Genomic DNA, 24755 nt, shown 5'->3' with positions numbered 1-24755 from the left:
CAGATAAATGTTTTGTAATTCGTAAATTGAAAGGAAATGAAGTATTGTTGTATCTCCACTTCAAAGATAGCCACACACCATACAATTTATATCTTTTTCAAATCCGTATTATCATCAATTGATTGTAGCTTTTGAAACCAATGAAAAACATACTGTCTCTTTTTTTTTTTTTTTTTTTTTATTTCCAGTTATGAAAAAATTATGGAATACACCCGAAAAAAATTCTTGGGTCTATAAAGCAAGAAATTGACAATCTATCCTTCATCATTTTTCTGCAAACATGATTACATTTTTTTTATATAAGTTGACCATAATGAGCAAAAAATTCTGAACAATTTTGGGAGATTGGATCAGATTTCTTACAAAAAAACCCCATAAACTTTTTGTACAACCAATCATTTTAATCGAAAAGCCATACAATTATTGTATGTGGCCCCTATAAGTCTGCATTTAACTACTAGACTCACCAGGTAGCTTTTCTTTTACAGTGTTGGGAATTATTACGCAATATTTGGCGATCGCTGAGGAGCGTCCTGTGAATTGCAATTAGGGGGCCTCATGAGCTGTATATATTCCAGGGAGACAGTGTGTGGTTTTCTGTGATTTATTATAGTAATAATCCGATCGATCTCCAGCCTTACTTATTGATTTTCTGCCTTGCTGACAGCCAGAGGTCTCCTGGATCCCCAATAAACATTATTCCGGAATATACGGCCTGATGAAATTAACCCTGACGAAAGCGCTGCCCTCCGACCTCTCGAAGGTCATCGTCCTGGATACGGACATCACCTTTGCCACGGATATCGCTGAGCTCTGGTCCATATTCCGAAAGTTCACGGGTGAGTCTCGGAGAAGTCCTGCCTGCCCCTCCTCTGCTTATGGTCTGTCTCTGTGTGTCTTGTAGTACCGATTTCTTCTTTCTGGTCAACCAGAATTTAATCACCTGTTTTGTTAATAAATTGAATAGATCAACACTAGTAAAAGCAATACTAAAGGCAATCTGTATAAAAAAAAAAAAATCTGATAGTGGCTCTTTGTCTTCATTCCACCACTGTCCCCCTGTGAAGGTTTAGTACGCTTATCGAGTCCTTATGGAGCCTTGAGAGTTCTCGCTGTCACACGCCCCCTACTGGCTACACTGCTTCAAGCCTCCCAGTCTACTCAGCACTCAGGACTGATCTAGGGGAGAAAGGGTTAACATAGGGGTCCCCAAACTTTTTCGGTCAAGGGTCGGGTCAACATACTTCAAACTAAGGGGGGGCCAGAGTATACAGTACATAATATGATGTAGAAAACATAACATTAAACTTAGGTAGTGTAAACTATTACCTGTTAACACATGCAGCTCTTTTGTTCCCATTTAATCAAAGCAGATAGTATGGCCCCCAACACAGCATGTGCAAATACTATGCTCCGCAGCACAGCATGTGCAAATACTATGCCCCCAATATAGCATGTACAGATAGTGTAAAAAAAACAAACAAAAAAACTCTATTCTCCAGACAGTGAAGCATACTGAGGGGGCAACCTGTCGTCCAATTGGACAGCAGTGCCTCCTGATGCGGAATTGGATTGGAAGCCAGCGAATGCCTGCTCACTGGCTTCTTCGAATGACTGCTCACTGGCAGTATGTGGATGGGTGGTGCCAGCACTGCCATTCTATATGTGAGACATCCATATTAAAAGATGTAGTGGACCGCATCGATAAGTAATACATTTTGTGAGTGGGGGCCGGTGAAAAAGCCTCTGGGGGCCGCATTCGGCCCGCGGGCCTTAGTTTGAGGACCACTGGGTTAACACAACCTAATCTTTCAGAAAGCTACAATGCTCTGGTTCTCTTCAGAAGCCGGGTTATGTGGTACGATTGTGATTGCGATTACTCACTGTTCTGCCATCTCATCCCTGAGTACTTCCGAAAATTAGCGTCTCTGTACTGCGCACATGCAAGCCTGGGTTCGCACCTGCGTAGTACGGAGCCGCTTGTCTGCAGAAGCACTCAGGGACTTTCAAAGCCTTCTGAGAAGTCCAGAATTCCCTCTACATAGGCATGTATGTATTTATTTTGCACTGGCTCACTTTAGTGTTGCTTTACGTCTTGAGAAGCTACATTCGGATGGTATATAAATGTTTCCTGCAGCTCAAGTCGAGCTTAAGAATTTAGCAGCACAGCAGCTGTTCTGTACAAGGAGGACCCACTACAGTGGCTCATGCTGCCTGGTTGCAGTTGGCCGACACAAGTCTTCAATTAATATTATACATTCTAATTGCCCCTGTGTAAACCCTAAGATAGACAACAGCAACACGTGTCCTTTCCTGAAGCTGAGCAACAGTATGTTTTTGTAGGTTGTTTTAAGTGCATCCCCCGCAACAATTGCCTAAAGGTGGCCATACACTGGTCGATTTGCCATCAGATCGACTAACAGATCCCTCTCTGATCGAATCTGATCAGAGAGGGATTGTATGGCTGCCTTACTGCAAAAAGATTGTGAACCGATTTCAGCATGTGAAATAGCATACATTACCTGATCCGGCCGGTACGAGTCCCCCGGTCTCCGCTGTCTCTTCTCCGCTCTGGGCTCCAGGGCTGCAGCTTCACTGTACTTCCTGTCCGGGGAAAGTTTAAACAGTAGAGGGCGCTCTACTGTTTAAACATCCTGTCGGGACAGGAAGCAGTGAAGCCTGCCGAAACCCAGCGGAGAAGGAGCTGCGGGGACACGCGCCGGCGGAGCAGGTAATGCATTGCCGCTAGCGTCAGTCGTCAGACATTCGAACGCCGCTATCGACGCACTTGCGACCCGCCGGTGATCGAAGGAAATCTTCAGCACGGACGGATCGACGGCAACGATCGATTTCGGGCGGAAATCGATCGTTCGGTCAGCGTTTGCGCAACGATTTCACAGCAGATTTGATCACAGTGATCGAATCTGCTGTATATCGGCGGGAAAATCGTTAAGTGTATGGGCACCTTAACCCTAACATGAACACCCCCCCCCCCCCCCCCCCCACCCAAAAAAAAAAAATCACTTCTTGAAACCTAAACCTGAGCTCCTCCCAATGTGTATGTTATTTAACCACAATATCTCTCCTTGTGGTGACAGGGGAGCAGGTTCTGGGCCTTGTGGAGAACCAGAGTGACTGGTATTTGGGGAACCTTTGGAAGAACCACAAACCTTGGCCAGCGCTGGGCCGCGGCTTCAACACAGGTGAGGTGAACGTTTTTGGTTTTAGAATGTTGCATAGTGTATTGTCTAACATTCTACACAGCCCATTTCTAAGTACACTATTTCTATGTATACTTCCCAATAGTGCTAGACCGATATCCCTCTGTAGACCAACACTATGGCTAAACTATAGATACGTATTTGGGGAAATTGAGAGGTTGGACCCAAGGTGGCCACCACACACAATAAACCATTTGTAATTTATGTGCGTACCAATAAAGCAAAAGATTGTCTCTAAAAAAAAATCCAATTTTATTCAAGAAAATGCAATGCAGATCACAGGAGGTTTCCTGGCCATTTTTGCCTAACTGTTGTACTGAACGGTTGCTGATCAAGAACAGTTTGCCGTTATTGGTTCCAATCTTTATAGTGTATTATTACTTGTAGCCCGAAACAGATTGGTGCTGTTGCCTCTGTTTATCGTTATAAGTTTGTTGAACATTAAAGTCTACTGCCCAAAAAGTGCACAAGAATCCGCTTTGAATTTTCTTTTAAAGCGGTTTAAAACCCTGACATAATATTCAATAAAAACATGTTTACCTAATTTTGATATGCCATATGGTTATCATATTTGCATTTGTGCATAAGTATTATTATTCATTTAGAAGTTATTGGTTTCTAAAAGTACAGTTTTTTTGCTTTGTGAGCTGCCTTTGCATTTTATTAATAACTGGTTTTATTCGTTGCTGTTTTGCAGGCAAACATGCTTTCAGTGTCTGTCTCCAGCTGCTTCTCTGCAGTCAGAGAATGTGTCACATTCCTCACTTGTTATCTTGTGTTTACTTAAATGTATCATTATGTAAAGTTCGGCAGCATTTCTCTGCACTGAATTTTCAAGCTCTGTGTGTAACCCTTCCAATGCTGGTCTAGTAAAAAAAAATGCTGGTTGCATATCATATGCTGTAAATAATGTTTTAGAGCATAGTTGAAATGCAGGGTTATATTCCACTTTAATAGATTTGCAATCTGTGCAGTACATAAATGTATTGTGAGCAAGGACTTAGTGCATTATTTGTGTGCGGCAGCTTACTGTAGTTGTGCTTTCGCGCTTGAGCAGCGGTTGTACGGCTGTGAGTGACATCCAGCCAGTAGGGACAGGAAGCCACCAATGGGGAGGATGGGGGGCGGGGCAGCGGGTGTTCCAGAGACACATGTAGGAGACTGGATACTGCAGGGGGTATAGATTTAGGGTGGGGGCACAGATGGGAGGATGCTTTCGTTGTGTAGGGGGGCTCTTGGCTCCTCCATTGGCTCGTCCATGTCAGACTGCATGGATGAAGTGCAGCGGTTGTGGGGTGCACAGGCTTTGGGCATCAGTGGAGTTTGCGCTGTGCCTGTGCAAGAGTGTGTTTGTTGACGTTCACATTGTGGGTGGCAGGTTTTTGGCAGCAGAAGCATTTGCAGGGTAGGTGGTGGTTGTGTTGCGCACATGTTTTGGTGTGTGCAGGTTTTGGCTGGCAGTGGCATATGTGTTGTAGGCAGTGGCTGTGGTGTGTGCAGGCATTTTCGTGAAGGTTGCGTATGCGTTGTAGGCATCGGTTGTGTTATGGTGTAGGCTTTCGTCAGTGGTGGCATTTGCGCTGTAGGCAGTACTTGTGGTGTGTGCAGGCTTTGGCTGGCAGTGGCATGTGTGCTGTAGGCAGTGGTTGTGGTATGTTGTAGGCTTTTTCGTGAAGGTTGCGTATGCGCTGTAGGCATCGATTGTGGTGTGTATAGACTTTGGTCGTGGTGGCATTTGCGCTGTAGGCGGCAGTTGTGGTGTGTTCAGGCTTTGGGTGGCGTATGTGCTGTAGGTGGTGGTTGTGGTGTGTGCACGCAGGCTTTAGGCGGGTGTGGTGTTCGCGTTGTAGGCAGCAGTTGTGGTGTATTCAGGCTTTGGGTGGCGTATGTGCTGGAGGTGATGGTTGTGTTGTGTGTGCACGCAAGCTTTAGACAGATGTGGCGTTCGTCTTGTAGGCAGCAGTTGTGATGTTTTTGCCAGCAGTAAAGAATTTCCAGGAAGCGTTACTTGCCTGAGTATTACATCTGTAATTTTATTCCCATTCATGTTTTTTCTTCTTCAAGACTTTCATCTTGTGTCCCCTGAAATGATCTGCATGGACTTATTCGATTCCCCCCCATTTGCTGCACTGCTAGTAACGTCTTCTTGGTTTCTCAGGTGTCATCCTGCTGCTTCTGGACAAGCTGCGTCTGATTGGCTGGGAGGAAATGTGGCGTCTGACAGCTGAGCGGGAGCTGATGAGCATGCTGAGCACGTCTCTGGCTGATCAGGTGAGCGTCCCGGACTCGGATATGTAGGTTAATCTGTGGGAGGCTCGGCCGGCATTCCTAATAACCCGACTATCTCACTCCTCCTCCTCTCCAGGATATATTCAATGCGGTGATAAAGAGCTCCCCCACCCTGGTGTACCAGCTGCCTTGTTACTGGAACGTCCAGCTGTCCGATCACACCCGCTCCGAGCAGTGCTACAGCGAGCTGGCCGACCTCAAGGTGAGAACGCCGCCAATGGCCAACTACTCCCACAACATCCCTCCAGAATGATGTCATCATTGTACCTTCCCCTCACGGGAATGGATCGTTCCAGCGAACGCAGTCTCAGGGCATCCTGTAACATCAAGTGCGGTCTTATATGGCAGTAGGCGGGGCTTCATATAGGGAACCTCCAGTGCATTCAAATGTTAAAGCGGATCCAAGATGAAAAACTAACAAGTAACTTGTCTATATATCTTATCTAAAGTTTAGATGGTTTACACAGCAAATCCAGCTGCAAACAGCTTCATCAGTATAAGATTACTGCTTCCTGTGATACAATGAGGGCAGCCATGTTCTGCTTGTCATCATTACGCACAGGCAAGCTGCTCTGCATCTCCACCCCTCAGCCTGTGAAAACTTCACTCCCCTCTCCTCCTCCCCTCTCCTCCTCCCCTCTCAAATCTCTGGCTAGTAACCTCCTCCACCTGCACAGACTGAGACCCTTGTAGAAAGGGCTTATGGGACTCAGAATGCCTAGGTGCTGGAGGAGCTGTGGCCGAGGCTTGTTTAATTGATAGGGAAATAGGGTATTAAAAAAAAAAAGTATTTGGCTTGAGGAAAGCCCTATAAACTATATGTAAGGGGCACAATTATGCAATGAGTAAAAGTTCCTCAGATCCACTTTAAGTCACATTTGACTGTTGCTGAGAAATCACCCGTGAGGTGTGGTAAAGATCGGTTAAGGTGCCCTTTAACGATTCAGTGGATATGGATCGTCCGATTCCATTGTTATAATTGATTGTGCCCACTAGTAGATGTAATGTTATATGTCTGTTAGTGGGTACGACCAATCCTGCCATGAAATCGCTCGAGAATCAGCCCAGTCCACCATCTTTATCATTAGTCGTACCCACTGACATACAGGTCCTTCTAAAAAAATTAGCATATTGTGATAAAGTTCATTATTTTCCGTAATGTACTGATAAGCATTAGACTTTCATATATTTTACATTCATTACACACAACTGAAGTAGTTCCAGCCTTTTATTGTTTTAATATTGATGATTTTGGCATACAGCTCATGAAAACCCAAAATTCCTATCTCAAAAAATTAGCATATTTCTTCCAACCAATAAAAGAAAAGTGTTTTTAAAACACATAAGTCCACCTTCAAATAATTTATGTTCAGTTATGCACTCAATACTTGGTCGGGAATCCTTTTGCAGAAATGACTGCTTCAATGCGGCGTGGCATGGAGGCAATCAGCCTGTGGCACTGCTCAGGTGTTATGGAGGCCCAGGATGCTTCGATAGCGGCCTTAAGCTCATCCAGAGTGTTGGGTTGAATCTAAAATATATGAAAGTCTAATGTTTATCAGTACATTACAGAAAATAATGAACTTTATCACAATATGCTAATTTTTTGAGAAGGACCTGTATGTCAGTGGGTACGACTAATCCAGCCATGAAATCTCTCGAGAATCAGCCCAGTCAGCCATCTCGCCGATGTTCCCTAGTGTATAAATGTGCCCCCTGTGTGTGCATTTATGCATTGCCTGTCCTGTGTCGCGGTGCCCCTAAGTCTTCTGAATCCGGCGCTCTTCCATAGCCGCATAACCGCTGCCAGTGTAGTGTGTGACTGCACAAATGCGCGGAGTGCTATATGCCGGCGGTGTGTATGGGGCCAACAGAAGAGCCGCGGATTCGGAAGCCGGACAGGCACCGCGGCACAGGACAGGTGATGTATAAACGCACACACATTCATAGACTGGGGAAACAATGCCGGGGTTTTGTCACTCATCCCGATATCGCTCAACGTTACCGCCGTGCAAACGATCGAGCATGTCAGCCCGACATCTTACAGCATGTCCCATCTATACATGTGAACAATTTTGGCACAAAATTGGTCGCAACGTCGATTGAGCATGAACTTGGAGCACAGATTCTCATCCAATTCTGATTATAGTAATCGAATCGGAATGTCGATTGGTCACCTGAAGTACGGCTACCTTAATTCTTTTGCTACCAGAGGATCCTATCCTATACCCCTTGCGTGAATATACCACAAATAATAAAATTTAATACACCCAACACCATCATTTTTTTTTTTGTTTTGTTGTAAAAGCAGATAGACAATTTTAAAAAATAAAAATGTGTACAGCCATTGATATTTGAGCAGATTACAGTATATACTCGCATATAAGCCAACCCGTGTATAAACAGAGGTACCCACTTTTCCCTCAGAGACCAGGAAAAAGTGATTGACTTGCACATAAGCCCCCTCTCCAGTATAGCCCTCTCCATCGTAGCCATATCTGCCCCCAGTACAAGTCATCCCCTCTACTCATAGACAGATGTGCACCAAGGATGATACAGCTGTGTCTCAAGATGCCACTAGATGGCATCATAGATATGAGCTACAGCGATTGCCATACAGGCAGAATCCCCGATCATTGTACCACTGACACGTTGCTTGCATGCTCTGCTCCACAAGCCGGGGGACACAGGTATGAGCAGCACACTCTGCACACAATGTTGCAGGGGATGGGGGACACAGCAGGGAGCCAGCTAACAAGAGCAGAATCACTAGTGCATAATGCTTAGGCTCATATGCCAGTAACAAACCCTGCTCCACCATCTGTTCCGCTCCACTGACTCACATATAAGCTGAGGGGGTAACTTTTCACCACATTTTTTGTGCTGAAAAATTAGGCTTATACGCGAGTATATAAGATATTTATCCAACATTACCTATTTCTGTGAAATGCATAAAAACTGACATTCCAGCATAAACACGACCTCTTCAAAAATCCTGCTTGTATTAAACAGATGAGACTCTAGTTGCTAAATAACAATTGCAGCTAAATTTGAAATTGTGCACTTTTGCAAATCGGTGAAATTTGAAATTATGCAGCAAAACATAGCGGTAAGACTTCACACGTTTAGATTTTATATCGGGGAATAAAGTCCCCTGACTTCCTCAGAGTAACACTGTGAGACCCCATATCATATAAGTCAGTAAGTTATGTCTCACCCATACTCGTCTCATAGGAGGAGGGGCCATAACGCAGACTGCTGACTGTTGTCCTTTGTCTCTCCCTGCAGGTGATTCACTGGAATTCCCCCCACAAGCTGCGGGTGAAGAATAAACACGTCGAGCTGTTCCGGACCCTGTATCTCACCTTCCTGGAGTACGACGGCAGTCTCCTGCGGCGCGAGCTGATTGGCTGCCCCAGCGACAAGGAGGAGAGTCAGGAGGTGAGGAGGTGTTATACACTCCATGGATATTACTAGTGGAGGGAATGCGCCAACAGAGTCACTGCAGCTTTATTATAGAGGATGGTTCTGTTACTTCCCTTCCACATAAGACTAATAGACTATATCCAAGATAAAAGACTAATAGACTATATCCGAGATAAAACAATAAGATTTTAATTTGGTTGCAGAAAATCACAACTGCACAGTTCAGTCCGGAAAAAGTTTGTATCATTTACTGCTAGTTACTTGTAAGCTTGAAGGACTTATTACAGGCACAGCAGACAGTAAACCAGAGATGACACTGAGGTGAAGCTAACAGTGCATCGCTCTGACTTGAAATTTTGTAAAGGAGAAAAGGCAGAGTATGGTGTTGTCATTAGAAGAAATGGAGCGCACTATAGTGCATTACCTCAAAGTTTCTTTATTGCAAAATAAAAGTTATACTCACAAGAGTTAAAAGAAATGGCGCTTTTCAGCGGTGAAGCCAACCGCTTATGTTCCCAGGCAGGGCGGCAGCAGCGCGAGTCCCGGTGGCTGGCTCAGATCTGACGAAGGCGCAGAGCGCCGAAACGCGTAATGACGCTGCACGCATACTGAACCCGAGCCACACCTACCCCCACAGCGAGACGGTCTTCCCCAGCCACTGGGACTCACGCTGCTGGCCACAGCGCGCTGCTGCCGCCCTGCCTGGGAACATAAGCGGTTGGCTTCACTGCTGAAAAGCGCCATTTCTTTTAACTCTTGTGAGTATAACTTTTATTTAGCAATAAAGAAACTTTGAGGTAATGCACTATAGTGCGCTCCATTTCTTCTACAGACACTTTCTTTGCCCTTACTACGTGGAGCAGCACAGAGCATTGACCCCAACAGTTAAGAAGATTACTACTGTGTTTGTTGGACTGCAGTTTCCAGAGAGGAGCGCAAGAACATTCTTTTTATGGTGTTGTCATGCAGGACAGGCTGTGGCTTTCTGTAATTTCTGGTACAGGACACGCAGGCTGCTCTGTAACCATCTGTGCCGTTTTGCACGCAGGCTGCTCTGTAACCATCTGTGCCGTTTTGCACGCAGGACGCTCTGGAGCAGCTGGACGAGGAGGATGTTTGTTACGACTTCCGCAGAGAACGTCTGGCGTCCCACCGTGTCCACCTCTCCTTCCTCCCTCATCGGACTCCCCCGGAGGACCCCTACGGCGTTACGCTGGTGGCTCAACTCTCCATGGATAGGTGCGTACGCTGGGAATTGGAATTGACATTTAGGTTCACACATAATAGAGCATGTGTCATTCTTATACACAGCATAAGAGTCAGATTACATATTGATCAGACTAGTACCTTTTTATTTAAAGATTACACAATGTTGATTTGACCTGTGTGTCCGTTTCCAAAACTCCTCCAGCTCACTGGGCGTATTCTTGTTGTGTGGGCTGTACCATCTATCAGTTTCAGGAGAGGTAAAGCAAACTCAAACTCCTCCCACAGCTCGGGCGGGGGGCGTATGTCAACCAACACATGCTATACAAATACATCAGATGAGGGAGAGGGTAGATGAACCACCTGCCCTTTCAGGAGTGGTGCAAACCTGCAGTCAGATTCAGGCACCTGCAGGGTGTTGTGGCATGTGTACCGTATAGACACGCCCCCCCCCCCCCCTCCTTAGTCACATGCTCTGCTCTATGGAAAGGGGAGAGCAGCCTCTACCATTAAAGCGGGATCTGTTTTTATACGTACCTGTTTTTACAGACAACGCAACTTCCTACTGTGAAAGTAGCCTTAAAGGACAACTGAATTGAGAAGAATATGGAGGTTGCGTATTTATTTCCTTTTAAACAATACCAGTTGCCTGGCAGCCCTGCTGATCTCTTTGGCTGCAGTAGTGTCTGAATCACACCAGAAACAAGCATGCAGCTAATCCAGTCACACTTCAGTCAGAAACGCCTGATCTGCTGCATGCTTGTTCAGGGGCTGAGGCTAAAGGGAGTAGAGGCAGGAGGAGCAGCAGGACAGCCAGGCAACGGGTATTGCTTAAAAGGAAATCGGCCACCATAATTTTTATTTTTATGAGCCGTACAGAGCTATCTCCTATCGAGTCATGTGCTGTGGCAAACAACCGAATGACCATTTTCTACCAGGATTTGATTGTTTACCACATCTGATGATGTATGCTGCCCTTAGCAAGAGGTGTTAATAGCCAGTCTGATCCTGGTTTTGTGCAGTTGGCTCAATTCAAGATTCTGATTGGTAGTTCTGGGTCACCAAAAAGGGAAGTAACGTTGTGTGTCTGTGATGGATCAGGTCATTTGGGCGCTGGGATTAGTAGTAATTAAAATATACCCCTGTGTTAACTATCTGTAATCGGACCCCTGACGCCGGGAGTAGCTGATCAGATACTACATAACCCGGAAGGAGAAGGGATATGAGCCGGCGGCCATATTGGATATTTCCTGGAGCAATAATGGATAAACACTCAAAAAGGCACACCAGAGTGGCGAAATTATCAGGTAGAGCATTTATTCTTTACAAGCTATCAACTGATATGTTTATTTTGTGTGAAACGTTCATCTCTGGTTCCCTTTAAGGGCTCTGACACAGGAGACCAGGGTTCGAATCTTGGCTCTGCCTGTTCAGTAAGCCAGCACCTATTCAGTAGGAGACCTTGGGCCAGTCTCCCTAACACTGCTACTGCCTATAGAGCGCGTCCTAGTGGCTGCAGCTCTGGCGCTTTGAGTCCGCCAGGAGAAAAGCGCGATATAAGTGTTCTGTGTTTGTTTGTTACATAGAAATTACCGGTTGTAGTCTGGGCCAGTTGTAGACTTTTTGCTGCCTGAGGCAAACTCATGTAACCTGTGTTCTCTTCATCAGGCTGCAGATGCTGGAGCTGATTTGCCGGCACTGGGAGGGCCCGGTGAGTTTAGCCCTGTACCTCTCAGATGCGGAGGCCCAGCAGTTCCTACGCTACGCACAAGCCTCTGAGGTCCTCCAGTCTCGCTCCAATATCGGCTACCACGTGGTCTACAAGGAAGGCCAGCTGTACCCGGTGAACCTGCTGAGAAACGTGGCCCTGAGGAACGCGCAGACGCCCTACGTCTTCTTGTCTGATATAGACTTCCTGCCGATGTACGGGCTCTACGAAAGCTTGAGGTCAGTTAATAAGATACTTGTGTGCACGCGTTAATGTGTTCCCCATTATCTACAGAGCGGTTACTTACGGACCTTGAGAATCACACATGATGAGATGGACTAGTCCAAAACCTGTCAAATTTTTACTACCTACTGTAAATGAAAGCAAAGAGGAGAAAACATTTTTTTTACAGTGCATCTCACTCCGGGGCAAAAGTACTTTTTATATGGATGCAGTTTAAAATTTTATATTTTTTCATGAAAGTGCTTTTTTTACGACGGTTTTTACCCTTATGTACAAGAGCGATTTTCACCTTTCAGTGCTCATCCCTTTCATTTGCCAATAGCTTAAGGGCTCTTTCACATCAGACAACGCGAGCAGGAGCCGTTCTCCTGCACGCGTTGTCTGCCTGCGGCGTGTCGTCTGGTATCTGCGGTGCGACGCAATCAGCAGCGGTAGCTGGTAATTAAACCCGACGGAAAACGCCGGCTCGCGGGTGCGTTGGAGGAAAAACGCAACGCATCGAAAACCGCAACGTCGGAAACGCAGCGTCGAGTGTGAAAGGTAAAATGAAAGTCTATGGACTTTCATCTTACCTTGGTTAACGCACAAAGTCTGCCCTAATGTGAAAGAGCCCTAATCACTGCTACTCACAATGAAATGATCTATATCTTGTTTTTTTCACCACCATTTGGGCTTTTTGGGGTTGATATTTGTTTTCAGTAATTACTTTATTTCTATGCATTTTAAAGGGAAATGCAAGGAAAAAATGAAAAAATACACTATTTCTCCAATTTCATCCCCTATAGTTTTAATATAAACACTGCTACTGTGCATAAAACCCACACATACTATCTGCCTATTTGTTCTGGTTATCACAAGATTGTAATTATGTCCCTAGTACAAAGTATGGTGACAATATAGTATTTGGAAACAAAGGTGTATTTTTTCTAGTTTTTTTTCCTCACTAATCTCACATACACGTGAGCAGGAACGTATGTGCACGCGTGGGAGCGTGCGCAGCAGCAGCAGCACTGTCTGACTTTAAGAGGCTCTAGCAGGACGTTTTTAGAAGTCTGGTTGTCATTAAAGTGAACCTAAAGTCACTTAAAAAAACCGAGATTAACTCACCTGGGGCTTCCCTCAGCCCCCTGCAGACGATCGGTGCCCTCGCAGCTCCGCTCCGATGGCCCAGGACCCGCTGGCGAACACTTCCGGTTTGGCCGTCACCGGCCGACAGGCATGGGAACGCGAGTGATTGTTTGCGTTCCCAGCCTGTATATCGCCCCCTATGCCTCCTGGCCGCAATAGCAGCATAGGGGGCGATATAGCAGCATAGGGGGCGATATAAAGGCTGGGAACGCGAACAATCACTCGCGTTCCCATGCCTGTCGGCCGGTGACGGCCAAACCGGAAGTGCTCGCCGGCGGGTCCTGGGACATCGGAGCGGAGCTGCGAGGGCACCGATCGTCTGCAGGGGGCTGAGGGAAGCCCCAGGTGAGTTAATCTCGTTTTTTTTAAGTGACTTTAGGTTCACTTTAAGTGGTTAAACACTGAATGCATCACGTAGCATTAAATCAACTTTTTTTTGCCATAAGCGATGCAACTTTTTCTGTTTGCAGCCCACACTTACTGCGTTGCGATGCAACATAACTGTGTGTTGGTGCGCATGCAGCTTCTGTTAAGCTTGCGCCTTTTAAGTGGCACAAGAGCTTATATAGAGGAGAAACTGCTATCCAAAATTGATGAGGCGTGCTTTGCATCGCATGCAGTTTTTTGGGACTTTTTGTTGCGTCGCAACTTTTTTTTTTTTTTTACTGCTGCTGTAACGCGACGCATTTGGTGTGTAAGGGCCCTAAAAGCAAACGCCAAAGTGGCTTCCACAGTTGTCCTCTGAGGCCTGTTCCAGTGCTGTGGCCACCGATGTGTGATCTCCGTGCCAGTGCCCAGTACCACCATCCCTCTCCAGCGGAAATAGTAGTGCGGACCTGGTCTGCATTGGCTATCGCCAAAGAGCTGAGGGGGACAGAACTATTGGGCATGTGAGAGCCGCTGACCTGTAGACCTGCCGCTGTTATGGGGCTGTGGAGGAGGAGGAGGAGGATCTGGAGGCGATTAAAAGGCTAGGGGGACATGATCTGCGCATGGAGGAAAAAACATTTCAGCCATTTATTTAGGAAAGGGTTCTTTACAGTAAGAGTGATTAAGATGTGGAATGCATTGCCACAGGAAGTCGTTATGGCAAATTCTATATCTGCATTTAAAGGGGGCTTAGATGCTTTCCTTGCATTGAAAGACATCCATGGCTACAATTACTAGGTAATGCCCAATGATGTTGATCCAGGGATTTTATCTGATTGCCATTTAATTTTTCCCTTTTGGGGCTAATTGGACCATGCCTTGTAAGGGTTTTTCGCCTTCCTCTGGATCAACAGGGATATGTGAGGGAGCAGGCTGGTGTTGTGCCTTCCTCTGGATCAGCAGGGATATGTGAGGGTGCAGGCTGGTGTTGTGCCTTCCTCTGGATCAGCAGGGATATGTGAGGGTGCAGGCTGGTGTTGTGCCTTCCTCTGGATCAACAGGGATATGTGAGGGAGCAGGCTGGTGTTGTGCCTTCCTCTGGATCAGCAGGGATATGTGAGGTTGCAGGCTGGTGTTGTGCCTTCCTCTGGATCAGCAGGGATATGTGAGGGAGCCGGCTGGTGTTGTGCCTTCCTCTGGATCAGCAGGGATATGTGAGGGAGCAGGCTGGTGTTGTGCCTTCCTCTGGATCAGCAGGGATATGTGAGGGTGCAGGCTGGTGTTGTGCCTTCCTCTGGATCAGCAGGGATATGTGAGGGTGCAGGCTGGTGTTGTGCCTTCCTCTGGATCAGCAGGGATATGTGAGGGAGCAGGCTGGTGTTGTACCTTCCTCTGGATCAGCAGGGATATGTGAGGTAGCAGGCTGGGGGTGTGCCTTCCTCTGGATCAGCAGGGATATGTGAGGGAGCAGGCTGGTATTGTGCTTTCCTCTGGATCAGCAGGGATATGTGAGGGAGCCGGCTGGTGTTGTGCCTTCCTCTGGATCAGCAGGGATATGTGAGGGAGCAGACTGGTGTTGTACCTTCCTCTGGATCAGCAGGGATATGTGAGGGAGCAGGCTGGTGTTGTGCCTTCCTCTGGATCAGCAGCGATATGTGAGGGTGCAGGCTGGTGTTGTGCCTTCCTCTGGATCAGCAGGGATATGTGAGGGTACAGGCTGGTGTTGTACCTTCCTCTGGATCAGCAGGGATATGTGAGGGAGCAGGCTGGTGTTGTGCCTTCCTCTTGATCAGCAGGGATATGTGGGGGTGCAGGCTGGTGTTGTACCTTACTCTGGATCAGCAGGGATATGTAAGGGTGCAGGGTGGTGTTGTGCCTTCCTCTGGATCAGCAGGGATATGTGAGGGAGTAGGCTGGTGTTGTATCTTCCTCTGGATCAGCAGGGATATGTGAGGGTGCAGGCTGGTGTTGTGCCTTCCTCTGGATCAGCAGGGATATGTGAGGGAGCCGGCTGGTGTTGTGCCTTCCTCTGGATCAGCAGGGATATGTGAGGGAGCAGGCTGGTGTTGTGCCTTCCTCTGGATCAGCAGGGATATGTGAGGGTGCAGGCTGGTGTTGTGCCTTCCTCTGGATCAGCAGGGATATGTGAGGGTGCAGGCTGGTGTTGTGCCTTCCTCTGGATCAGCAGGGATATGTGAGGGAGCAGGCTGGTGTTGTGCCTTCCTCTGGATCAGCAGGGATATGTGAGGGAGCAGACTGGTGTTGTGCCTTCCTCTGGATCAGCAGGGATATGTGAGGGAGCAGGCTGGTGTTGTGCCTTCCTCTGGATCAGCAGCGATATGTGAGGGTGCAGGCTGGTGTTGTGCCTTCCTCTGGATCAGCAGGGATATGTGAGGGTACAGGCTGGTGTTGTACCTTCCTCTGGATCAGCAGGGATATGTGAGGGAGCAGGCTGGTGTTGTGCCTTCCTCTTGATCAGCAGGGATATGTGGGGGTGCAGGCTGGTGTTGTACCTTACTCTGGATCAGCAGGGATATGTAAGGGTGCAGGGTGGTGTTGTGCCTTCCTCTGGATCAGCAGGGATATGTGAGGGAGTAGGCTGGTGTTGTATCTTCCTCTGGATCAGCAGGGATATGTGAGGGTGCAGGCTGGTGTTGTGCCTTCCTCTGGATCAGCAGGGATATGTAAGGGTGCAGGGTGGTGTTGTGCCTTCCTCTGGATCAGCGGGATATGTGAGGGAGCAGGCTTGTGTTGTACCTTCCTCTGGATCAGCAGGGATATGTGAGGGTGCAGGCTGGTGGTGTGCTTTCCTCTGGATCAGCAGGGATATGTAAGGGTGCAGGCTGGTGGTGTTGTGCCTTCCTCTGGATCAGCGGGGATATGTGAGGGTGCAGGCTGGTGTTGTGCCTTCCTCTGGATCAGCAGGGATATGTGAGGGTGCAGGCTGGTGTTGTACCTTCCTCTGGATCAGCAGGGATGTGTGAGGGAGCAGGCTGGTGTTGTGCCTTCCTCTGGATCAGCAGGGATATGTGAGGGTGCAGGCTAGTGTGTTGTGCCTTCCTCTGGATCAGCAGGGATATGTGAGGATGCAGGCTGGTGTTGTACCTTCCTCTGGATCAGCAGGGATATGTCAGGGTGCAGGCTGGTGTTGTGCCTTCCTCTGGATCAGCAGGGATATGTGAGGGAGCAGGCTGATGTTGTACCTTCCTCTGGATCAGCAGGGATATGTGAGGGTGCAGGCTAGTGTGTTGTGCCTTCCTCTGGATCAGCAGGGATATGTGAGGATGCAGGCTGGTGTTGTACCTTCCTCTGGATCAGCAGGGATATGTCAGGGTGCAGGCTGGTGTTGTGCCTTTCTCTTGAGCAGCAGGGATATGTCAGGGTGCAGGCTGGTGTTGTGCCTTCCTCTGGATCAGCAGGGATATGTAAGGGTGCAGGCTGGTGTTGTGCCTTCCTCTGGATCAGCAGGGATATGGGAGGGAGCAGGCTGGTGTTGTGCCTTCCTCTGGATCAGCAGGGATATGTGAGGGTGCAGGCTGGTGTTGTGCCTTCCTCTGGATCAGCAGGGATATGTGAGGGTGCAGGCTGGTGTTGTGCCTTCCTCTGGATCAGCAGGGATATGTGAGGGTGCAGGCTGGTGTTGTGCCTTCCTCTGGAGCAGCAGGGATATGTGAGGGAGCAGGCTGGAGTTGTGCCTTCCTCTGGATCAGCAGGGATATGTAAGGGAGAAGGCTGGTGGTGTTGTGCCTTCCTCTGGATCAGCAGGGATATGTCAGGGTGCAGGCTGGTGTTGTGCCTTCCTCTGGATCAGCAGGGATATGTAAGGGTGCAGGCTGGTGTTGTGCCTTCCTCTGGATCAGCAGGGATATGGGAGGGAGCAGGCTGGTGTTGTGCCTTCCTCTGGATCAGCAGGGATATGTGAGGGAGCAGACTGGTGTTGTGCCTTCCTCTGGATCAGCAGGGATATGTGAGGGAGCAGGCTGGTGTTGTACCTTCCTCTGGATCAGCAGGGATATGTGAGGGAGCAGGCAAGGGTTGTACTTTGTTTTCTTGTTGAACTCTATGGACGTATGTCTTTTTTCAACTTAACTATGCAACCCCAAGGGGCACTCTTCTTTTGACTACAGGGTCCTTTTAAGTATCAAAAGTTAGAAAAAGGCACATAAATCACTGGCCCCATCTACAGTATTTGAGTCAATATTCTACTACTAATGTAAGTAATATGTCTCTTTGCATCCTGTAAATAACATTTTTAGCGAGGTGGTTTGGGAAATTACCGTCCGTGTACTATTTTAATATACATTAATATCCATTGGTATTGTTGGTCTTTGACATTTTATTTTTTTTACCTCCAGCACATCTTCACAAGTCAGATGACATTTGATGGTTCTCCAGATACTGTGAATTCTTTATGAATAAAACAAAACAAGCGTACTAGTGCTTTTTCTTGGGGGATGGTGACTTTGCAGGCTGTTATTGGTCAATCCCTCAATTCCAATCTATGTTTTCTAAACTTTTGTTTTCCATAACATTTTAGTAAGGAGGCTGTTTGGTCCTTTGTAGCCCCTCACACATTCTGAGTTCTGGTTCACCATGAGCATGCTGGGTAGTCTGTAACTCCCAATCTATAACCAATCCCTTTCTCTCCCTCTCTGTTCAGGAAGTCCATAGAGCAGGAAGATATGGCCACCACCCAGAAGGCTCTGATAGTCCCGGCCTTTGAAACACTGCGCTACCGTCTGTCCTTCCCGAAATCCAAAGCAGAGCTGCTCTCCATGCTGGACGTGGGGATGCTGTACACCTTCCGGTAAGGCTGGGCCACACCCGTACCAGATTCTGAGGGGATGTGGGGTTATTGGGTGACAGTAGGTCATCTCACTTCTCAGTAGGTTTGATTTGCAGTATTATAAAGACAGCTACTCCTGGTGGACTTGGAGCACTTAAGCTGCAGCCAATAGGGGTGCATTCTTTAGGCAGTGGCCCTGTTAGCCCCAGTGCACACCAAAAACCTCTAGCAGATCTGCAAAACGCTAGAGGTTTGTGAAGCAGATTTCAGAGCGATTCTAGGGATGTTAGAGAGATTTTCTAAACATGCCTAGCGGTTTTTGGAGTGTTAGCAGATTACAAATATTGTTACAGTAAAGCTGTTACTGAACAGCTTCTGTAACAAAAACGCCTGGAAAACAGCTCTGATCTAGCATTTTTCAGAGCGGTTTTCCACTTTCCTATACTTTACATTGAGGCAGAAACGCCTCAAATCTCAAAAATGCTGCAGCCCCCGTGTTTGTGGAAAAAAATGAACCGCTCTGGTGTGCACCAGCCCTTAGGGAGTCTAGCCTAAGGTCTCCTTACTGAATAAGTGCTAGTTTACTAAACAGGAGGAACTGAGATTTGAACCCAGGTCTCCTGTGTCAAAAGGCAGAACACTATGCAGCCACAAGCAGAGTGCAGCACTCACAGAATATTATAGTAAGTGGTTAGCGTTGCCTCATTGCATCCTGTCCTGAGGACCCCTACTCAGATGTGCTCTTGTCCAGAACTGGGAAGAAGCATGTGCAGAAGACTGGCATTATCCAATGCTGAGTGTTTATTGTACCACTCATGGTTCATGTACCAGGCCACAGACGTGGTGACATGTGTCCTCCGAGCCATGAAACGGCAGTTGCAAGGCTTGTTCTGTGGCCACCTCTCCCACGGTTCCTGCTAAGTGAAACACATGTCTGTGGCCTGGTACATGAACCACGAGTGGTACAAAAATTGGTAGTCGCTCAATCAGGCTGATGACCATCATATGAGGAGCTCACAAAGCTGGGCAAATACACAGAGCAAAATTAAGGGAGACCGGAGCTCACAACTCAGAGGGGCTTAACGCATATGTCTGTTGGATATATGGCCCCAATCATCTTGTTTTATTTTGGGGTGTCGTGTTGGCTGCTGGCTATCTGTGAGTTTTGAGCCGGGGGTCCCTTTACATTTTAATACCAGCCTAGTGATTAGGCAGTGCTTGCAGTGTGCATCTTGGAATCAGGAAAAGCACTCTTGGAATCAGGAAAAGACAACTATAATGAGATGGAGGCTGCCATATTTATTTCCTTTTAAGCAATACCAGTTGCCTGGCAGCCCTGCTGATCCTCTGCATTTAATACATTTAGCCACAGCCCCTGAACATGCATGCAGCAGATCAGAGGTTTCTGACATTGTCAGATCTGACCAGATTAGCTGCACGCTTGTTTCTGGTGTGATTCAGACGCTACTGCAGCCAAACAGATCAGCAGGGCTGCCAGGCAACTGACTTTTTTTTTTAAAGGTAATAAATATGGCAACCTTCATATCACTCTAAGGCCTCCTGCACACTGCAAGTGATTCCGTTTCAGATTCCGCTGTTTAATCAGTTTTTACATCCGATTCCGATTTGCAGTGTGCAAGGAACAAACTGCAAATCGGAATCTGAATCGGAGGTAAAAACTGATTAAAAAGCGGAATGGGAATAGCTTGCAGTGTGCAAGAGGCCTTACTTCAGTTGTCCTTTAAAGGGAACCAGAGGTGAGAGGTATATGGGTGTACATATGTAATCGCCTCCGGGAGACTTGGACGCAGGATACAGCCGGTATATGGCTCACCCTGCTCCTGCACAAGTCCCGGCGGCGGTAATTACTATTCCCTCTCCAGGCCGCCATGGATAGTGGGGAATGATGTAATTCTGCTTCCAGCAATTGCTGGTGGCCGAATTATTGTGTTTTAAAAGAAACTTCAGCTCCGTCTTCTGACAGCACCGAAGTTACTCCCTGTGCTCTGCTATAGCTGTAATTCCTATAACGGCCTATGGTGGCGCTGGCTGCACCCAAATCTCCTGCGCTGGATTCCTTGTGTTCGGGACATGGAGGCTGCCATATTGATTTCCTTTTGAGCTATACCAGTTGCCTGGCAGCCCTGCTGATCCTCTGCCTCTAATACTATTAGCCACAGCCCCTGAACAAGCATGCAGCAGATCAAGTACTCCGACTCGAGTTTTACTAGATTAGCCATATGTTCATTCCAGGGATTTGACTCAGACACTTCATATGCCAGAAGATCAACAAGGCTGCTAGGCAACTGTCATGGTTTACAAGGAAATAAACATGGCAGCCGCCATACCCCTCTCACATCGGGTATCCTTCAATTCCAAGCTGCATGAAAGCCAGAAATCTTACCTTGATGCTGGTAGTGGCCCTTAGGATGCTAGGACCCTTCAGCTGCCCCCTGTAGCCAGACAAGGACCACGTCTCTGGCCAGTGCAGAGTCTTCGCTCCAGTGAAGGACTCGGTGGTTTCCAGTACCCAATATTTGTGGATGCCCAGTACAAAGTGTAGCTCCATGCCAGGACATTATGGTCTCGGAAGGATTTGACAGAAACAAATCATGCCACTTGTACACTGGATAAAAGGATATAAATGTCCCACAGGTCTTCTAATAAAACCTATGAGGTCTTCTAATTAAAAAAAAAAAAAGTAGACACTGGGAGAGGCTGTCCTCATCCTCCTCCATCACTGGGACACTAAGGCACGGCACAGGCTGGCTAGAGCTTTGGCATAGTCTGTACCATGTGAGCTGTTGGCAAGCGTTGGTCAGTGGTCATTCGAGGGATGCAGCGCTTCAATGGCCCGGTGGTGAAGGACAATGGAGGAATCCTCCGGATTATCTAGACGTAGCCATTTGTGGCCGTTTGTTCGGTACGGGTATCCTTTAAAAATGTGTTAAAACTTCAGAGTAATGTCCTCCATAGGTGCAGCTCCAAAAATGGTCGTGCTAAAAAGAGACGCGTTGTCTCAAAGGAAATACTCTTAAGGTGGCCATACACTGGTGGATTTGCCATCAGATTCGACCAACAGATAGATCCCTCTCTGATCGAATCTGATCAGAGAGGGATCGTATGGCTGCCTTTACTGCAAACAGATTGTGAACCGATTTCAGCCTGAAACCGATCACAATCTGTGGAGCTACCGCCCCCCCCCCCGCCCCGCATACATTGCCTGCTCCGGCCAGCGAGAGTCCCCGCTGTCTTCTTCTCCTCTCCGGCTACTGAACTTCCTGTCCGGGGGGGGAGTTTAAACAGTAGATGGCGCTCTGCTGGGACAGGAAGTTCTGTGTAGCTGCAGGAACGGTCTGGAGCCCGAAGCGGAGAAGAAGACCAGGGGACTTGCGCCGGCCGGAACAGGTAATGTATACCTGCTGTATTGCGTCAGAAAAATCTTCCGCATGGATGGGTCGACGGGAGCGATCGATTTCGGAAGGAAATCTATTGTTTTGTCAGCGGGGTGCGCGGCGATTTCACAGCTGTTTCGATCACTGTGATTGAAACGGCTGTATATATCGGCAGGAAAATCGTTAGGTGTATGGGCTCCTTTAGTTTAGTGCATGGAGTTTGTGGGTTTGCTCTGAGCACTCCAGTTTCCTCCCACATTCCAAAAATATACAGATAAGTTAATTGGTTTCCCCCTAAATTGTCCCTAGACTACGATGAATGCACTTCACGGTACATACATAAACGTAGGACTATGGCAGGGATTAGATTGTGAGCCCCTCTCAGGGACAGTTAGTTGACAAGACAATATACTCTGTACAGCGTTGTGGAAGATGTCGCTGCTATATAAATACTGAATAATTCTAAAAATGCCTCACCTAACCAGGAACCTCCTCCAGCGAATAGCGGGATGGGGGCCAGTGGCGGGACTAGCAGTTGCAGATTGGAGGGAACAGGTTTTTGCAGTCCTCAGACTCTGGGTGCAGCCCAGAGTCACCCACTACATGTTTTGAGGCTGTACCTCTTTGTCAGGGTATTTACTCTGTTAGAAAGCTCCATTTTTTTCCCTTAAAGTATTCAATACTACTTAAAGCGGATCCGAGATGAAAAACTAACTATAACAAGTAACTTGTCTATATATCTTATCTAAAGTTTAGATAGTTTACACAGCAAATCTAGCTGCAAACAGCTTTAATAGAATATGGTTATGTCTTCCTGTGATACAATGACAGCAGCCATGTTGTTTGTAAACATTACACAGAGGCAGGCTTATCTGCATCTTGAGCAAAAAACCTAATCTCCCCTCTGCCTCTGAAATATCTGGCTAGTAACACCTCCTCCTGCCCAGACTGAGCTCCCATGAGCCCTTGCTACTGCCAAGGCTCTCTGAAAACCTGTGGGCGAGGCTTGTTTAGTTTATAGGGAATTAGAGTATTAAAACAAAACAAAAAAAGTATTTGGCTTGAGGAATGCCCTATAAACTATATGAAAGGAACACAATTATGCAATGAGTAAAAGTTCATCTCGGATCCACTTTAGGGCCCTTTTCCACTATGAAATGCGATTGCGATCGCGATTCCAATCGCGATCGCAATCGCGTTTCAATTTCCACATTGCGATTGAGCTACTATACTCATTATAGTCCAGCTCAATCGCATACAAAACGCGGCAGGACAACGATTGCGATTTGACCAAAATCGCATCGCAATCGGATCGCACTAATGGAAATTGCTGCTGCAGTTTCCATTAGTTTAATGTACCTTGCGATTTGCGATCAGAAGCAAATCGCAAATCGCAGGCTAGTGGAAAAAGGCCCTTAAGAAGTGTTGTGAATTTCTGTTGTTCACTCCCTAGTGAGGTTCATTGGTGCCAAAGTCTACAGAACTGTATTTTGCTTTCAGATATCATGTGTGGGAGAAGGGCCACGCCCCCACCAACTATGCCAAGTGGAGAACAGCCACTACATCTTACAAAGTCGACTGGGCTCCAAACTTCGAACCATATGTGGTTGTCCGACGCGACTGTCCTGAATATGACCAACGTTTTCTGGGGTTTGGCTGGAACAAAGTGTCCCACATCATGGAGCTGGATGCCAAGGTAGCGTAAACCTAAATGAGCGTTCCTGTAACCCTGTTGCTCTTTTCAAATGGTAATGGTCAATCTCTTGTGCCGTTCCTCTAGGGGTACGACCTGGTGGTGCTTCCCAATGCGTTCATCATCCACATGCCTCACGCTCCCAGCTTCGACATCTCTAAATTCCGCTCCAGTGAAAACTATCGAGAGTGCGTCAAAACTCTAAAAGAAGAGTTCCACCAGGACTTGTCCAGAAGATATGGATCAGCAGCTCTAAAATATATTGCAGCTGACAGGAACCGGTGACAACAAGAACAATAATTATTGTTCTGGTTAATTGCAAAAATGCGAGGTAGGACTTGGGACAAAGACCTCACAATATCCCCACCAGATCTACGGCTGAGTGGATAGCATCCCCTCCGGTTGGAGCTATAGTAGAGTAACTCCCGCTGGAACTGCATCTACGTGGACAGAGCCACGCCCGTCAGAACTACACTGGAGGATGGCGTCACTCCTACTGGAGCTATAGCGGAGATGAGATTGGGAGGGGCTTTAGCTGAGCGTGTCACTCTGTGCCTGTAGCAGCGCTGCCTTATCGGAGAGGATGACCGGTGTTGTCCTAGGATCCATGTGCCTCTTTCTAGACCAATCGAGGGACAATTCAAACACTTTTCTCTCTCTTTTGCCTTTAGGGGCATCCAGACAATCATCTACATGCCACTATCGCTGATGCCAATCTGTAGTCATCAACACTGGAATCTTTACAAATGAACCACTTCTCCCGATTTTGATGGAAGAATGTTATATATATTATATTTATTTATGTTTCCTATTAAGTCGGACATAACGCTTCGAGAACAGGACTGGATTCCTGCTGCACACTTCATTACAATTTTTTAAGCCTATAAATAAAAGGTCTGTACCATTTCTAAATTTTTATTTCTCGCTTGGATTTTTTTATGGTGCACAGATACAAGGGTGGTTCTTATAGTAAGCCACACCCACTAAATGCAGCGCTCTGGATCTATTCTCCTAAAACAGATCTATAGCCAGCTGCTTTGTATGTAAGCACTAATAATAATCTGAACATTTGTATAGCACTTTTCTCCTGTTGGACTCAAAGCGCTTAACCTCCTTGCAGGTTATCCCCAGCTCAGCTCGGGGTAACCTGCGCAGGAGGATTTCTCAGGCCCCGCTGGGCCGATTTGCACAATTTTTTCTTCCATGGCGACCGGGGAAGCCCTGCAGGAAATCCCATTCTCAACGGGATTTCCTGCATACTCTGATCGCCGAAGGCGATCGGAGTGGGTGG

The 24755-nt window shown here is 47.2% G+C and overlaps 1 protein-coding gene across 4 annotated transcripts in view; it reads left to right on the top strand.

Moving 5' to 3' along the window:
* Positions 1-24376, top strand: part of LARGE2 (LARGE xylosyl- and glucuronyltransferase 2) — a 126569-nt gene extending 102193 nt beyond the window's left edge. For all 4 annotated transcript variants that reach the window (XM_068261627.1, XM_068261628.1, XM_068261630.1 and 1 more), the window contains exons 6-15: positions 668-839; positions 3099-3203; positions 5380-5492; positions 5587-5712; positions 8799-8951; positions 10021-10175; positions 11811-12089; positions 18251-18397; positions 23272-23467; positions 23552-24376. In XM_068261627.1, coding sequence (XP_068117728.1) covers positions 668-839; positions 3099-3203; positions 5380-5492; positions 5587-5712; positions 8799-8951; positions 10021-10175; positions 11811-12089; positions 18251-18397; positions 23272-23467; positions 23552-23749 — 1644 coding nt within the window. In that variant the 3' untranslated portion in view covers positions 23750-24376. The remainder of the gene's footprint in view (positions 1-667; positions 840-3098; positions 3204-5379; positions 5493-5586; positions 5713-8798; positions 8952-10020; positions 10176-11810; positions 12090-18250; positions 18398-23271; positions 23468-23551) is intronic.
* Positions 24377-24755: the final 379 nt, after the last annotated feature.

Source organism: Hyperolius riggenbachi, chromosome 11, assembly GCF_040937935.1.
Source record: "Hyperolius riggenbachi isolate aHypRig1 chromosome 11, aHypRig1.pri, whole genome shotgun sequence".
NCBI classification, from domain to species: domain Eukaryota; kingdom Metazoa; phylum Chordata; class Amphibia; order Anura; family Hyperoliidae; genus Hyperolius; species Hyperolius riggenbachi.
This window is presented reverse-complemented; position numbering and strand designations above follow the sequence as displayed.